At 40.3% G+C, this 16,572-nt stretch overlaps 1 protein-coding gene and 1 long non-coding RNA gene across 2 annotated transcripts; one reads left to right on the forward strand and one right to left on the reverse strand.

Moving 5' to 3' along the window:
• Positions 1–1,019: 1,019 nt before the first annotated feature.
• On the reverse strand, positions 1,020–3,222 carry LOC119899358 (NAD(P)(+)--arginine ADP-ribosyltransferase 2-like). The gene is made up of 3 exons (XM_038713892.1): positions 2,660–3,222; positions 2,424–2,521; positions 1,020–2,054 (listed from the first exon to the last, which is right to left on the reverse strand). Exons 2-3 carry the CDS (start codon positions 2,496–2,498, stop codon positions 1,302–1,304), a joined length of 828 nt encoding a protein of 275 aa, XP_038569820.1. The 5' UTR covers positions 2,499–2,521; positions 2,660–3,222; the 3' UTR covers positions 1,020–1,301.
• Positions 3,223–14,929: 11,707 nt separating this feature from the next.
• Positions 14,930–15,289, forward strand: LOC119898551. Its single transcript, XR_005443592.1, has 2 exons — positions 14,930–14,982; positions 15,063–15,289. It is a non-coding gene; the product is annotated as an uncharacterized LOC119898551 (long non-coding RNA).
• The last annotated feature ends 1,283 nt before the right edge of the window (positions 15,290–16,572 follow it).

Consider the following 16,572-nt stretch of genomic DNA (forward strand, 5'->3'; position numbering starts at 1 on the left):
CAGAGTGCAGACGTGAACACTCTTCTCCAACCAACCCCTCTCAGGGACTGAAAGCTTTGTTCCTTTCACCTGTGCAATCTAGTTCCAGCCATACTAATATAATAGCTACACGCTCGTACACTAAGAGAACAAAGCAGAAAGTAAGTAGTCTTTTTCTACTCTGCTGGTTCTGGCAAGCTGGATCGCTAAGTGAAAGCACACATTATTTTAGGAAAATGTTTTATAGCACACATACAGAACAGCTTTCAATATTGGCCTGTTCTAAGTGTAGTTTGGACAGGAAAGAGATCTACTATCCATATCATTTTCAAAATCAAAATATCGACTCGTAAATTGCTTTTCACATTTAATATCGGCATTGGCCCCCCAAAACCCAAATCGGTCGGGTTCTAGCTTTAACCAACAGATTACATGTTTGCAATATATGTACATGCGCTACGTTCTTTGCACAAATCAAAGTTCTGTATTTTTAGTTATGTCGCATGTACACTATATTTCTCTTTTGGCAATAAAGATTTGAGGAGGAAAAAAAGATTCTGATTATTACGACGACAACACATGAATGCACCGCTCACCTCTGCCTTTCCAAGCGCTCAGGAGAAGCTACTGTGGCTGACACGCTCTGTCGACTCTTGTGCTAAATAATACGTGTGGGCCTCCATTTGTCTAAATTTCTCTTCTTTTCTTACTTCTAATAAACCAGTCAACTACTACTAACACCACTTCTTCTTCATTGTTTTCACAAAATGGACAAAACCCTGGCTGTCCATTATATCCTCTCCAACTTTGTCACTCTGTTTTATCAAAGAATAAATACTATATGTTCTTTTGATGATCGGGTTCACTGAAAGTAATGAAGAAGTGTTTCGTTTGGAAAATGATTGTCTTCCATTACCTTTGACTGTAAAAGAAGCCCTTTAACATCAGCTGTTAGTTTAGGGTTTTGAACTTTAGTGTAAGTGAATAAAACATTACACAGAAAAATGAAAAAGATACAAGCAGCATTATTGCATTAAGCAGTTTAATGATAGTCCTCACTAAACCAAAGCAGGAATTTCTGCAATTTCCAACAACTTACAAAAAATGTCTTGTGGAATGGAACACATCGTAATATGTTGCTGGAGGACTGCGTAAAACATAAACCCGCAATGATCAAACAAACCCTGAGCAAGTTATGGATTGAAGAGAATGTTTAGCTTTGTTATCTATCATCTAATTAATTCAGTTTTTACAAGAGAATTAGAAAATTTAAAGATGACGGATTGGCTTTCCCCACCAGTTGGACAAAAACCACTGAATCCTCATGGGTACGCAGCCTTGCAGTTCAGATTGCTCTTACATCCTGCACTTTCCACTTCATAGACAATTTTACAGTCATCCAGACCTTGAATTTTACCCTTACCTTTAATTGTCTTAGTTATCTTGAACACCTCATAGGGGGGAATGAGCACTTCTTTCTCTTCAACATAACGTGAATAGTTTTTCAAAAAAGCACCTAAACATGTCTTAATTTTAAAGCAGGTCTCGTCTCCGAACAGTTTTAAGTCTGTTCTGTAAGAGCTGGAGGTAAAGGACACAAACCGAATTATTTGGTTGTCTTCGCCAATAAACTCATTTCTGGTTCGTCTGTAAGTAGTGTGACAGGAGACATTTCTGCTCAAAATCTGTATGGCAGATGTCAGCAGGAAATGCAAAGTGTGGAATTGGAATGAGGAGCTATTATATTTGCTCCTTTGTGTCCGGACTGCAACATTAAACTCCTTGTACAATTTGTTACCTGTATAAACACAGATTGCTTGCATGTGATCTTTGGTTAGAGCGATATCCTCTCTCACTCGCCTGTCTTCACTGCAAGTTTCTGCATCCTTCCAGGCTTCTCCAAATAGAGCCATGCTCTTTTCTTCCTCAAAGTATGTGTTGTTGACTTTTTGCGCCATTTGATTATTGCACTCAAAGTACATGTCATCAACTGAATCTTCAACCATACTCAAATTGATGGTCTTGCTCCATGGCATGTCCTGGTTGGCATCTCGTAGAATTAAGTTGTATCGAATCTAAAAGTGAATGAAAGAAAAGGTGAAGTGAAAGGTCATTAAACAGACACTGTTTAAACTGTACTTGAGTGTGAGTGTTAAAACCTGGCCTTGTTGAGAGCAGGTATGTCATTGCAGTTCTCATGTATCAATGTAACACTGCAGCCAAAATATTTAAGCTAACACTTGTGTCACTGTAATTAACAGAAAAACAAAAGCTATACCCATGCATACAAATGCTATATGCAAAATCCCGGGTCTGTGCTTATAACTTGTGTCTCAACCTATTTGATCACATATAGAGAATCTATTACAACAGATGAACCACTTTTACTTATGCTTATACCATTGGTGACATTTTGGGAAAGTCCACTGATTTTCTCCACTCACCGTCATGGAGTCTACAGGCAGCATCCAGCAAAGGAGCAAACACAATGGAGCAAAGACCATCATGTTTCCCTTCATCACTGCAGGCAGAAAAACTGTTGCTAAAAACGCACATACACAAAACAAGTCAACAACAATGAACACTGTATTAGGAACACAGATGAATTAAGACATTGGCATGGTAAATGCCAAAATGTTTAGAAATTTTGTATCAAAAGTTAATTTAAAGCTCAACTCACCAGTCTCAATTGAACCCCTCAGGTCAAAGATTTGATCAGACTACCGGTCCTAAGCATGTGTTCAGGTCTAATGGTCTACTATATATAAACCTTGCCTTCGTGACTAGAGAGGTCACAAGTCCTCACCAAACATTTGCACATTTGCACGTCCAAAGTATGTGGGCTGAAAGCAGTTTCAAATCATGTGTGCTTGTTAATGTGTGTGTGTATGCATTTGTATCCATAAATACTTATTCACAAGGTTGTGTGCATTCACCTGTGTTGGGGTTTATCTGATTAGTGAAGGAACAGTTTAGTCAGAACCAAACGAACAGCCTGAAAACCAAAACCTTCTAAAACCTTAGAGGGGTCTCCAAATAAAGGCCTTTAACTTTAACAGAATCGCAAATGCACAAGTAAGCCAGTTTACATTATATGCCACTTGGCAGCATCTGCCAGCATTAAACCAGACATAAATACTATAGATAATTAAATAATAGAATAATTCTGAAAGTGATTTCAGTATCTTAGACGAATCCCAAATACTCAGAGCATGAAGCAGGAGGAAACTCTGACCTAAATAAAGGCCTTTAACTTTCATTTATGAAGAGATTCATTTTGTAATGTTTTAAGGATATCTCTTATCAAAGATGTTCTATGAAACCCCCGACTAAATTATGTCTAAAATCAAAAATTCGACATTTAAAAAAAATAAGCATTGTCAGAAGTGTAGGACTCATCACATCATGTGAACATAGCTACAAAAAGTATCTTAAACCACACTGCTTCACACATTTACAGTCTCTCCTCTCTCTCACACACTCTAACCACACTGATGTTCTTCCTTCTGCAGCCCCCTTTGCACTCACAAAGGACGTTAATGAACATGTCAGCATTCTTATCTTATATCTTCTTCAGAAATTCTTCTTAAAAACCAAAAAAACATGTATTTGTGGATTTACTCACTTTGAAGCTGAGGGAATAAACTGCAAAGGTGCAATATCAGATGATAGCTGCAGAGTGAAACATCTGAAATTCTTGTTTGTGGAATTGTCATGTTTGTTTCAACCCTCCTGTAGTTTAATATCTTAATCGAAAATTTTAAGAACCCCCTAGAAATAAGAAATAACATTAGTTTGAAAGTCACAACGTACAAATAACATACTTATGTTTCATTGTATTATTATTATGCCTGTTGTTTTAATTTGATTGCTAAAGATGAGAAGTAACAAAGTTCCTTTTCTTGAGTATTGCAGTTAAGTATATTTTTACTAAAGTTCTGCCATTGCACTTTACTTTGCTTAAGTGAGAAATGTTACCCCTCTACTTACTCTTTTTTACACTGCTGCATTTATCCAATGGCTGAAGATACTATATTATGTTTTACACTAAAATATGTTGCATTACTAAGAATTTAAGACAGTCAGCGGTATGTGGTATAACTAGATCAGCCACACAAGTTGCAGCTGTGATCAAATGTGATCTTCTCCTCAGTCCCAATGTGCAGGTATTAGTATTTCCAGTAAGAGTGAGCAAGAGTGTGAAACTAATTAATTAAAACAAACAAACAACAAACAAACAAACTCACAATGAGTTCTTCAGTGGTTGGTGAATGTGTGATTTCTCTGAAGCTGCCGCAGAGCCATTCCTCTGGTAGAAACAACCTAGTTTCATGTGTGAAGCCACCACTTGACAAAACAGTTTGCTTGAACTGTCTGCATGTACACACACACACACACACACACACACACACACACACACACACACTCTATCTCTGTGGGGACATCTCATTGATATCATGTATTCCCTAGTCCCTTATCCTAACGTTAACCATCACAACAAAATGCCTAACCTTAACCCTAAAGATTTCACAAGCCATGAATTATATTACCAGAAGGGAAAAATACTGAATGTTTTATTTCTACTGTGCCCTCAGGTTATCTGCAGTTTTGGAATCTTCCAAAACCCTGTACTTCTCACCAGAATACCCTGATCAGACCATGCTAGCTGGCCTGGATTACAACCACCATGTCCATGTAATAATATTACCTTTCCCAGTAACTAGTAGTGTAACGGATTACTTTTCCAAAACAGTAATATTATTACAGTTACTAAACCAAGTAATGCTGCTTTACTGAACTTTCCATTCTTGGCGTGAATTTGCAACTGCGCGGCAGGCAGGGGTGGACTGGTAATCGGGAGAACCGGGACTTTTCCCGGTGGCCTGAGGTCCGTTTTGGCCTGCCATTAATTTTCAACTTGACCAGCGGTAGCAAAAATGTAGCGAGCTTTTTATTATATATCAAGCAGGAGAACCGACGCGCATCTCTCTCGCTGCAGTGTCTCTGTGTGAGGGTGCGCGCACACCCTTGTGCGAGTGACAGACAGCAGTCTCTCCAAGAAGCACGTTCATCAGTCTAATTCTCTACTTCTCTTTTCGGACAAAACGGACGGTCAGAAAAGGAAAGGGAGAGAATTACAAAGCGAAAGACCCTTGCCACAGATGCAGCTAAATACTAAATGTTGCAAAATAAGCGACATGTTCACCAATAAGAGACCAGGTAAGACAAAAAACATTAACTTAAGTTAACGTTAGCTAAAACACACAAACATGACACACAGCACTGCTAGCTAAGAAGCCTGTTTAATTATAGCAGTGGCAGTTTGCAGGTATTCGTGGAGGGATTATATTAGAGCATTTATCATAATATGACATTAAGGTCATGTGTTTCAATTATTAAAAACCTCTTTAACATTCCAACTGCCCGCCTGCAGACCGTCAGGGTCCTGGCGGCAGCTTTCTGTATGTGCACACCACTGCTATGTTAGCTTCATACTCATATGATACACCGCTTGAAAGCTAAAATCCCTGTGATTCGACCAATGCAAACCATTTCAAAATACAATCACCACAGTGGGTACAATCAGCGCCTCTGTCAGACCAACCAGTGCAATCAAAATTGACGCGACTCACCTATGAAGCCTCATGGTAATCCACCGATTGATTATATTCCAACAAAAATGGTCTTGTTACGTTGTCAAAGGTCCAGATGATCCAATTCAGTAAAAACATTTAGTCCAAAACACATTATTCCATCAATAAATCCCCAGAGACTGCTGCGGTATTGTTTCATATTTGCCGGCAGAGGTGGCTCGTATGTCATTATAACCGTAATAACTCAGATTTGAATGTAAACAACTACGATAGCTTGTATTCAAATTAGCTTCTGAACTCTAACCTTTCGAATGACAACAAATCCGACCCAATAGGAGCTCACATGTCCCTTTCACAGCCTACAATAGCCAATGAGAGCCCGCGTTGTAAAGAAGGGCCAGCCTCTATTATTTCTTGCATAGGCTGAGCTTATTACAACCAACTGTGCCAATGACTGGCACTTCGTTTAGCCAATAAAATTATGAAAATAACGATATCCAGCTTTAAGTGGGAAGTTCATGATCTAGCAGCAAAAAAACACTTCGGTGTCAAGTTACTGGCTGATATGGTGCTGTTTTGAACAAAGTACGCTAAGACATACTCTTAGAAAAACCTGTGTGAAATAGTATTTTTTCATGGCATTGGTATGAAATTCAAACTTGGACTAGGTAAGGCTTTATGCTGTGGCCCTACAGTGTTTTCCAGCTAAAATGTCCCAGCTATAGTTGTCTGCATGAAAACAAAAAATTAGTTTTAGTGTGTTTAAAATTAGATTAATCAATTCCAATAGCAATCATTCTGACATTTGGGTTAGAGTGTTATCTTTCAGAGAAGCCCAAAACCATGCATATACTCCAAATGGTTCAAGAAATACCTTAATTTTTTAAAATTAATAAATGAGTGCTTCAAAAGTTCCACAACCGTAACAAGCTCTGTAACGGCCATGGGCTGTACGTGACCCGACTTCAAACTCTGAAGCTGTAAGTGTTGCTATGTTTTGTGTTGTTTTACTGTTTATTTTAAAGGTTAGCTAACTTGGCGTTTGCATATTGTGTGGCTAATGTGGCTAGCATGCTTGGCGATATTGGACTAACGTTGTGATCCTGAGGGACAGTCCAGAGAAACTGTGGTCAAACTACAAAAAGGAGTTTGCTTGGCAATGTTGCTGACTAGCACACAGCAGCTAGCTTGCTCAGACTTGTTAGCGGCTCGCTGTGCAGTGAGGTGACAGATACAGACACTCTTACTCTGCTATAATTACTTCATTGATGAAAAATGTGATAATACAACATACCACGCTGCTGAGCCATAATGCCGCGTTGGAAATTACTTCACCGCGACAGCCCTAATGATTTCTTTGTAGCAGCACTACAACTTCAGGTGCACCTGCAGAAATGGGTCAGACTCAGAGGAATCTTGCATCTCGCAGTAATCTTCAGGTACAATTTAAGAGCACAAACCAAAACATGTAGGTTATGATTTTAGATTAATATGTGCTTTATGAGATTATCACTATGACTGTATTTGGGGGGGCATACAATCAATAACTGCAAGTTATACAAGTTTAAGTTTAGGTTATTGACAATGTTAATCTCATTCTGCAGAGCAACCAGATGTGCAGAGAGAGAGAGACAGAGAGAGAGGGAGAGGTTCAGAGCCCAGTACACGGGAAATAGAAAGGGACAGCGAAAGCACTGAAAATCCATTTGATTATTTTGCCCAACCTCCAAGGATTTCGAGTTATTTTTTAGTACTACCCTAAACAAACCCCTCAAAGAGTAATACCCAATGTATTCCACTCTAAAGATGGCACAAACAGAAAATGGCTGACATACAATGAAGAAACTCGCTCCTTGTTCTGCTCAGTATGTCTTGCACCTTCCGCCAGTGATAGTGCCTTTGTCAAAGGAGGCATGCAGGCCTGGAAACATGCCCATCAGAGAGTACAGGATATAGAGAAAGTATAGAGAAAGTGCAGAAGCCTTTTTCCTCAGAGCCAGCAAAGCAGGCATCCGTACCCTTCTGAGTGATAAGCAAATGTCAGTTCAACGAGACCAGGTCAGAAAGAGGAGGCAGGTCATGGAACGTGTGATTGATGTAGTTAAAGTTATTGGTAAATGTGGGCTTAGCTACAGAGGACACCGACAGGAAGCTGCATATAGCTTGGAAAACATTGCCATCACTCATGGCAATTTTCTTGAGCTTATATTATTACTTAGCAAATATGATGTTTGCCTACAAGAGCATGTAAGTGACTGTATTGAGAAGAGCAAGAAGCGGATGGGAAGTAAAGGAAGAGGGTCCTTTATTACCATGATGTCCAAAACAACAGCAAATAAAGTAATTGAAGTCTTCAGAATGTTGATTCAGCAGACAAGACAGCTACAAGTTCCTCCTCACCCTATCTATTACTCCGGTGGCTTGTGAAAAGTCCTTCTCCACCTTGAAATTTGTGAAGAACCGCCTAAGAACCTCTGTCACTCAAGAGAACCTTGAAGCATTCCTTTTGATGGCAACAGAGAAGGAGATTCTTATGGGACTTGACAAAGACGGCATCACTGACAAGTTGGCAGAGAGCAGTGAGGACCTGCACCGCCTACTGGTTTACTAGTGGTAATTACTTACTGGTGACTCTGAAGTAGCTATGCTATGATTCTTCCTTAACAGGCTGACAAGGGTGAATGAAAATTTGCTGTATGTGAAAGCTTAAGTAAGGTTTGCGCGAGCACGGTGGCCTGGGATGGAGTCAAATCCCGGCCTGAATAATTGGGCCAGTCCGCCCCTGGCGGCAGGTCAGAGGCTCCGGACCTTATGTTGTTCAAGTCAGCTGTTAGCCAAAAACTAAAGGAAGAATGGAGAACGAGGGAGAGAGGCGTTCTTTCCACAGCTGTGTATCACCATTAGTATCACCATTATTGTGTCACAGTCTAAGATGTCGTAGTGAAAATATTATAGTAACGTACTGAGTAACGTAACAAGTTACTGTTATTACCCAGTAAAAAGTAAAGTAATATTATTACTTTTTTAAGGAGTAATAAGTAACTAGTAATAAGTATCTAGTAACTTATTACAATTTCTGAGTAACTTGCCCAAAACTGGTTGTATTATTAGTACTCCTATGCATTTTACTCAATACATTTATAAGTGATGAGTCAAAAAATATTAAACAGTATGAGGAATACAGATAGATGGTGCTGATTGTTTTGATTGCATTTTATGTGGAAATGCTAACTACTGTATAAGAGAACAATATCAGGTATTGCAGACTTTTGACCTAGCTGATACTTTAACATTTAAACATTCAAACCAGCAGTGGTATTTGTGCTGGCGCTAGTGAGCCATAAGTATACCATATTGCACATTTCAATAGTAAAAGAAACAAAATAAGTCAAATTAGTGCCAAATCTTAAATCAATGTCCACTGATAATACTTCATCAGCCCCCCCTGGAGCGCAGCGGAGAGGGCAAGAGTGTAGCCACAGACACTTATGGTCAGTTGTGAACCTGCCAGCCTAAAGCCAGGATAATGTCAGGTGGCAGGATGCAGGCTGCCTTTCCCCGATATTAGATGTGGATTTAGCTTCTGAGTCCTTTTCAGACTTTAACTCGGCTAACTGATGGAATTATCATCATCGTAAAAATCCGAGATAACATCAGAGAGCATTAAGAATTGCAGAATATAGTGTCTGTAGTTTTTAATCATATTCTTAATCATATCCTCTGTGCATATTTAGTGATCTCCCAGGGTGGGGGATACTACTGAATATAGTCATCATTTTGACGAGGTGTGAAGCCTACTCTGTCTGATTGCTGTAAACATATAAATACTGCGTGACACTTTTGTGTAATGCTGCATGGCTGCGCAATGGCACTGCAGAGGAAAATGCGAGTGGAAGGATTAGAGAGTGTCCATGAAGATTCCCTGGTTCATGATGATGACTGGCTAATACTTCGATTTAGATTCCCTTGGATCTGTGTGCTGAACTGGGTCCAGCATTTGACAGACCAACCTGGTGGAACCGTGCCATACAAGTACCACTGGATCTGGTAGTCGGTTGTTTGCAACAGGAGCCGACAGGTGTGTGTCTGGTGGGATCAACATATATAGTGTTTACCTTTCTACCTAAAGTCTGATATAATTCTGTTAAAATTAAAGAGTCTTCTTTTGTTTGTGAACAAGCTGCATCAAACAATATGTAGGCTACTTTCTAACTTCCACCTCCAAACACCTTAATTTCTGTATCAGAAAAACTCTTTTTTGACATCCACTTTATGTCAGACCATGTTTTCTTTATTTCAGCCAGTATGAGTCTCTGAGTTGGCTGCATTGACTGCCATTGTAACACTAATGCCACTCCATCATCTTGCGTTTATTGCTGATCAAAGAATTCCAACCATCAAATTAAGTATTTCTCCTCTCCTCCACTTCAGTGATCAGCACCTCGATCTTACAATCTGTGTACTTTCTCTTTTTCACATGTTTTGCAGCTGGATCGGCCGTTGTTATTTGGACCATAGGAGGTGACGTTGGTGTATTTATGGTCATTTGCATAGTAATTTATGGGAAGAGATTAGGCGAGGTATGTGGCTCTGCATGTGCACTCAATTTCACATTGATTGGGATGTATAAAGGAAAGGTGCGCAGGACCTGGCGTACACATGGTTTTATACATGTGGATATTTCTGAGCGTATGTACTTTAAGTTTGAAAGCTGTGCAGTCTTTTATACATGAGGCCCCTGATGATCCCCGTCCACATGGGGTTCACTCAGGTGTCCCTGTCCCAACTGTATTGCTAAGGGTGCAAAATAAAACAGGACGGAAAGCATGTGACAATACACAAGATAACAGAATACACAAGAAGATATGGAACCAATGATCCACTGACAAAAAAAGGACAAGAACACAGAACCAGAACACAGAGGCGGGGAATGAAACAGGCAAAGCAATAAAAAAGAATACAAAAAGAAAACACTAATGCTGAAAACTAAAAAGTGAGTGCACCCACTCATTGAACATTAAATTAATGTCTAGGGAAGTCCCAATCCAATATTAACGATCGGGATCTTAATGTCTGCAATCAGAGTATTTTCAAGGCGGTAGTAAACTATTTAAAATATTCAACTTGAGTGAAAAATCCGCCTGTATCGTAGCTTATCAGTGTGTGTACAACAGGCATCGGAGTTTGAGGTCATATCATCTTTTTACCGGTGGATGGCAATGTGGTTTTAGAGTGAAACTTGGATTAAATTGTTTGGGTTCGGTTCAGTCAATTTCCAGTCTCTCATTATCATAATTACATTGAATTGTCATTGAGTTTCTAAAACAGTCTAAACAGTATAGAGAGAAAGCCTTTGCTCAGGTTTCTTTCTCAGGAATGCAGCCCAGAGCAGTCTGGTGATTTTTATCTTTTTCACACTGGGGTAAGGAAAGAGGAGGGGCAGAAACTGTGGGTCCAGACTTGCTGTTGGTGGAAGAAAATGCAAGAGAGATTTCAGCTTAGTCCTGGGTTTGGTTACCATGGTGACATAATAATTAATAATCAGGGATTTTAAAGATAGTTGTCCTTCTGGAAAGTGTCCCAGTTGGCACTTTTATATGGTCCCAGGTTGTAAAGGCAATGTCTAATGGCTGTGTGTTTGTAATGTTATTTAAAAAACAGGCACTCTGCAAAACACTTTTGGGACCTGCTTTGAAGTAGCGGTGTCCATATTTTCCTAACCTCCTCTGGCTGGGTGTGGTAAAGCTGCATCTCTGTCTTTTGGGTCAAGAACTCTCCTCCTTTATGGATTTAATAGGTTGTGTTATGATATCACTTACGGCACATTCATGTTCCCTCGAAACAGATGCTTAATGTTTTTTTGAAAGATACGCACAGTTCACTCACATACTTGCCTGCATTTAAATAAATGTGTACATTGTATCCTTGTGAGTGGATTTACAGAGTGTTCAGCATCTTTATCAACTCATTAACATTACGATTATTATCATAAACACTACCATAAATATCTGTACCATTATTCAGTCAGTCTATAGCAGCATTACCTTTACTGTCTGGACCTCTGTGTGTATATTGTGTGGCTGCCCCTCCCTCCCTTTCCCTCCCTCTTTTCCTTGTCTCTGTTGCCTAGTGCTTGCTCTTGGTGGGAATTGTTGGGTTTCTGTAATACAGTGTTGGGGTAGTTACTCAAAAAAGGTAATATATTACACACTAGAATGGGCATTTCCTTAAGAAAATGCGTGTGAGAGCTGACAGCTATTTTTTGCGATTGCTACCTCTGTCGGTCCAATGTGCGGCTCCATCAGCTAAGAGACTCAATGATGTGCTGCACACTTGTTCAGCAAACATATGTGTTAAGTTTGGCCCCCTTTTCGTTAACATGCTGTGAGCAGGGTTTTTTCAATCAATCTCTGGATCCGGAGCAAGAGCAAGACCTCCACCACCGAACTAAGATACACTGTGAAGGGAAGGCTTTCAAGTTTCTTTGTCAATCATGTCTTATTCTGACAAAAAATAGAAGGCATGTTTTGCTTAAAAACATATTTTCTGTGATGGCTACTGCGCTGTTGAAGAATAAAATAAATGAACATACATTTAGCTGATGCTTTTATCCAAAGCGACTTACAATTGCTATACATGTCAGAGTTCGCACGCCTCTGGAGCAACGAGGGGTTAAATGTCTTGCTCAGGGACACGATGGTGGATGGGTCACAGTGGGTCACAGTGGGGGATTGAACCCAGGCCTCTCACACCATCAAAGCTATTGAGCTATCAGGCTATTAAGTCTTTCACAGCACAGTTCTTTGGCTGTTCATTTATTTTATTCTTCAACAGCGGAGTAGCCATCACAGAGCAAAACATGCCTTCTATTGGTGCTTAGGAGCCATTTTTTTGTCAGAATAAGACATGATTGACAAAGAAACTTGAAAGCCTTCCCTTCATAGGAACACAGTCATTTTAAAATGCATAAAAATATTAATATAAAATCAACCAATTGCACCCATCTCATGAAGAAGAGTTTGTGGGACAAACGGTACAGGAGAAGATCGAAGCGAAGATAAAGCTGCAGCTCTCACACTAATAATAATAATAATAAAGAGCGAAGAGAACAAAAGTGTGAGAGCTGCAGCATTGGTAAGTCATTTATAAACATAGTTATACATGTTTTATTCTTTTTTAATTATCTCATCTATAATGTGCTTAATAATTTTATTTTCATACTTTGTACACGATCGGCTCACTATTATAGAAATGAATTATTATTTTAATGACAAACCATTTATCTATGAGTTGTTAATGGTTCATAAGATCATTTGGAAAGTTTAAAAAGATTATTACAAAACTGCCTGTTTTTTGAGAAAGAATATAAACAATCTCAGCATAACTCGTAAATCTACTAGTGGCAAAGCCCAAAGGATGCTACTAAGACTACCCAAAAGATGTCCCAGCTAACATTACTGGGTAAAAGCCTCACCGTTACAGGCCTGGTACCGTTTCTCTGAACTCATCAAAACTTCAAGATCTGCTGTGATGGGACCAGCAAAGGGTTGCTTGGATGGTCTGTTGAATGACACCAAGCTTACTCCCCCTCCTCCCCCTCTAGTGCTTTGATGAACCGCTAACTTGACCTGACAGTAATTGTGTAGAAATGGTCTAATAGTGTGTGTTCATAGATGTTTAATGACTTAATAACTTAATAATACTGCAGTTCATGATTAATTCTGGCAGTTACTAATGGTTAGTAAAGTATTTTGGGTGAGTTCATTTTAAGTGAGGGCTGTCTATGCCTCATTAACCATTTACAAATGAAATTTAAAGGCAATAGATATTCTCTAAACATTTGTTAATACAGTATTTCATGATTAATTCAGGTAGTTACAAAGCATTTACTAGTTGTTAGTAAGTAGTTTGTGTGAGCCCATCTAAAGTGAGGACTATCTATGCCTTACAAAGAGTTTACAAATGAAATTGTAACACAAGTATCAGTTTTCTTCTGAAAGAGGAAATGGACACAACACAAAGGGATACATGTTATTTATTATAAAATGCCTTTCAGCCATTCGTTCATAAAAACACAACAAGAGAGACCATTGCTGCATAAACTGTACAACTGTTGATATAAAATGAACCATCTACAATCCAACCGGTTCTCACTCCCAAGTCGTCACATATGGGCCAATGGTCAAGACCCCTTGTTGTCACTTTATAACGCACTTGGGAGTCCCTCAGCGTCATAGTTCAACGTACTGGAGAAAGCCCTGCAGCATAGTTTTTGAATGCTAAAGACAGGCGTAGAATATTTAACACTAGTGTAGCACTTCTGCTAACTTACCAACCTAGGTTCTGAGAAGTAGTGTAGGGGTAAGAAATAGACTGTGTGTGATTAAAGAACAGTTTATTACAGTGCCTTTAACACTCTCATAATGCACCAACCACTTTTGAAACAATCCCCAGAATAAGAAGAGCTCTTTCATAAAAAATACAATTTTAAAAAGTGTCCAGTGTCTTTCAGTTATTTCTACCTCTACCCGGGCAGAATAATTAATTGTGGTAGATTTCTTATCTGCCAGTGTTCTGTAATCTGATGTGTCAGTCCTGTTGAATGGGATCCGAATCAGCTGGCCACACCGCGGTCCGATCTTGTCATACAGGGTGCATCATCTCTGGAACTGGCTAGCCGTCAACATCCAGCGAAGAGTTGACCATCACAGTCAATGTTCTTCAAAAAAGATCTCATCCAGTTTGTCAAAACTGAATATCATCACCCTGTTGTCTAGGGACTCTTAAGTTTTACATTGTTATAACGTTACCAAAGATTAATAGCTTTACCAGGTAGCATTTAAGCAAGACATCACTACTATGAATTAATTAAATTTCTCCATCGCTTAACATTACATTAAATTACAACCAAAAAATACTGAAGAGTTTACATATTATAGGAAATCATCTTTAACATGTATTATCATAAATACTGTAAATAAAAATACCTCTGAAGGTACTACATGTGCTTACACATCTAAAAGTACCTCCAGAGTTAGTTTGAATCCACGACACAACAAAATTACTGTTGAACAGTTCCCAACATCGTGTTCCCAACTGTTGTGGTGGCAGCCCGGCTGACGGTGAGTGTCCTGGTTTTTTTCTACTTATCAGTTTTTCTGCTTTTTCCCTTGGTTTCCTGTTCTCTGCCCGCCTCTCTGTGTTTTCTCCCCCGTGTGCTCTCTCTCCCTCTGCTCCTGAGCCCAGCCAACTACCTTCACCTGCAACCCATCATCCACCTCGTCAGCCTGCCACACCTGCCAGTAATCAACCTCATCCCAGCCTGTATTTCAACCCCGGTTCTCCACACCATCCTTGCTTGATCGTCGTTGCTCCTTACCCGGTGCCACCTCTACGTCCAGGCTCTCATGTTCCTTGTTTTTTCTCATCGTCCCTGCATTTTGTCGCTCCAGTCTCTAACCCTGTCTTTCTGTCTGTTTTCCCTCCCAGGTTCACTCACCCTCGTCATCCGTTCAGTCGGCTGGGCTCATCCTCCGGTCCTCACCTCTCGGGCTTCCTCCACGGCGCCCTCCCGGCTCCTCCCTGCTCCTCGCCTCACCACCCGTGCCTCGCCCGCTCCTTGGTCCTCCGTGCCCGCGTCCCCTGGCGTCCACCTCTCCTCCCTCACCTCTTCCTTAGCCCCCCGTGAACCCTCAATAAAACCTCCTTCACTCTGAGTGCTGCGTTTGGGTCCTTACTGTCCCGTCCCCTAACACCAACATCCTCCGACTGCTTTTAACCTACAGTATATGTTTTAACCCACCAATTTAAGATAGTATCACACTGCACTTTTAGCTCTCTCCTAAAGCTTGCAAACATTACTCACCGGAGTTTCCAGGAAAAAAAACCTCTTAAGTGTCTTTACACTTAAAGGCAGGGTAGGTAAGTTTGAGAAACTAATAAGAAACTGCTGGATTTTGAAAGTATCCAACAAAGAAACTCCCATCCCCTCCCTTCTGGGCTCCTTCCAAAGCCACGCCCCCAAAACACGTGAACGCGCGTTGCCGACACCGCAGGAGGATGAGCAGAGTGTGACGAGAGGAGAGGATCGCAGTGCTGTGGCTGGCATCAGGGGTAAGAAAACAGCTAACTTTATCATTATGAAAATAAACAACTAACCTGGCTGTTAGTACTCACTATCAAACTAGCATGTTATTATTGGATAGGTTTAAAAAGACCGAGTTTTAATCAGTAAGGAGCTGCCTAGCTTACTGTTAGCAACAGGTAGCTGTGCTAACAGTTGTGGTAACATTGGGCAAAGCTAAAAACAGGCTGATACATTTTATTGTTACCATCAGTTACACTACACAAACGGGAATTTCGTGTTAGACTCCTAACACGTACGTTGTTTTGCATGTTAGAGCTTCCACGGTGACAGCATTCTTGTCTCTGATGAGGACTGGACTCCAGAGCCAAGCACACACCGGGACCGGCCTGGGGTCGAGGTGAAGCAGGGGAGGTAGGGATGCCAGGTTCCAAGGAAGAAGAGGCAGGACGGAGAGGACAACGTGCAAGCTAAGCAGCACATCTTCTAGGACCTGCGTTGAGCTTCACACTCCAACAATGGCATATAAACGTATGTATGTATCCCCGAAGCCTTTTGGGAGTCAAAAATAAAGTGCTATATAAATGTTATCCACTATTGTTATTACTTTTTTATTATTGTTTACTGATTACAACAACTAACTACAGCTCTGCTTCAGCCATCGGCTCATCTGTGTTATGTACATTGATGTGTAATGTGGACACAGAAGACCTGTTAGAGAACAACAAACCCCTGTTCAATAAAAATATCTAATAATGTTGATAAATGTGTCCAATTTGGGGTTCTAACAACTATATATTCCTTTACAGGCCATGTCACCAATCAACCTAGGCCGCAAGTCTTTGGACGTTGGGAGGAAGCCGGAGCACCCGGAGAGAACCCACGCAGACACGGGGAGAACATGCAAACTCCACA

The sequence above is a fragment of the Micropterus salmoides genome, unplaced genomic scaffold (genome assembly GCF_014851395.1).
Source record: "Micropterus salmoides isolate LMB-PRFRI ecotype aquatic unplaced genomic scaffold, ASM1485139v1 Ms_hic_scaffold_12, whole genome shotgun sequence".
In the NCBI taxonomy this organism is placed as follows: Eukaryota; Metazoa; Chordata; class Actinopteri; order Centrarchiformes; family Centrarchidae; genus Micropterus; species Micropterus salmoides.

What these genes read in the sequence shown, in the direction of transcription:
- LOC119899358 (XM_038713892.1), bottom strand. Translation starts at nt 2,498, where the DNA reads ATGAAGGGAAACATGATGGTCTTTGCTCCATTGTGTTTGCTCCTTTGC. An exon ending in TGCCTGTAGACTCCATGACG is followed by an intron (nt 2,055 to 2,423) that starts GTGAGTGGAGAA and finishes ATTCACTTTTAG; the next exon opens with ATTCGATACAACTTAATTCT.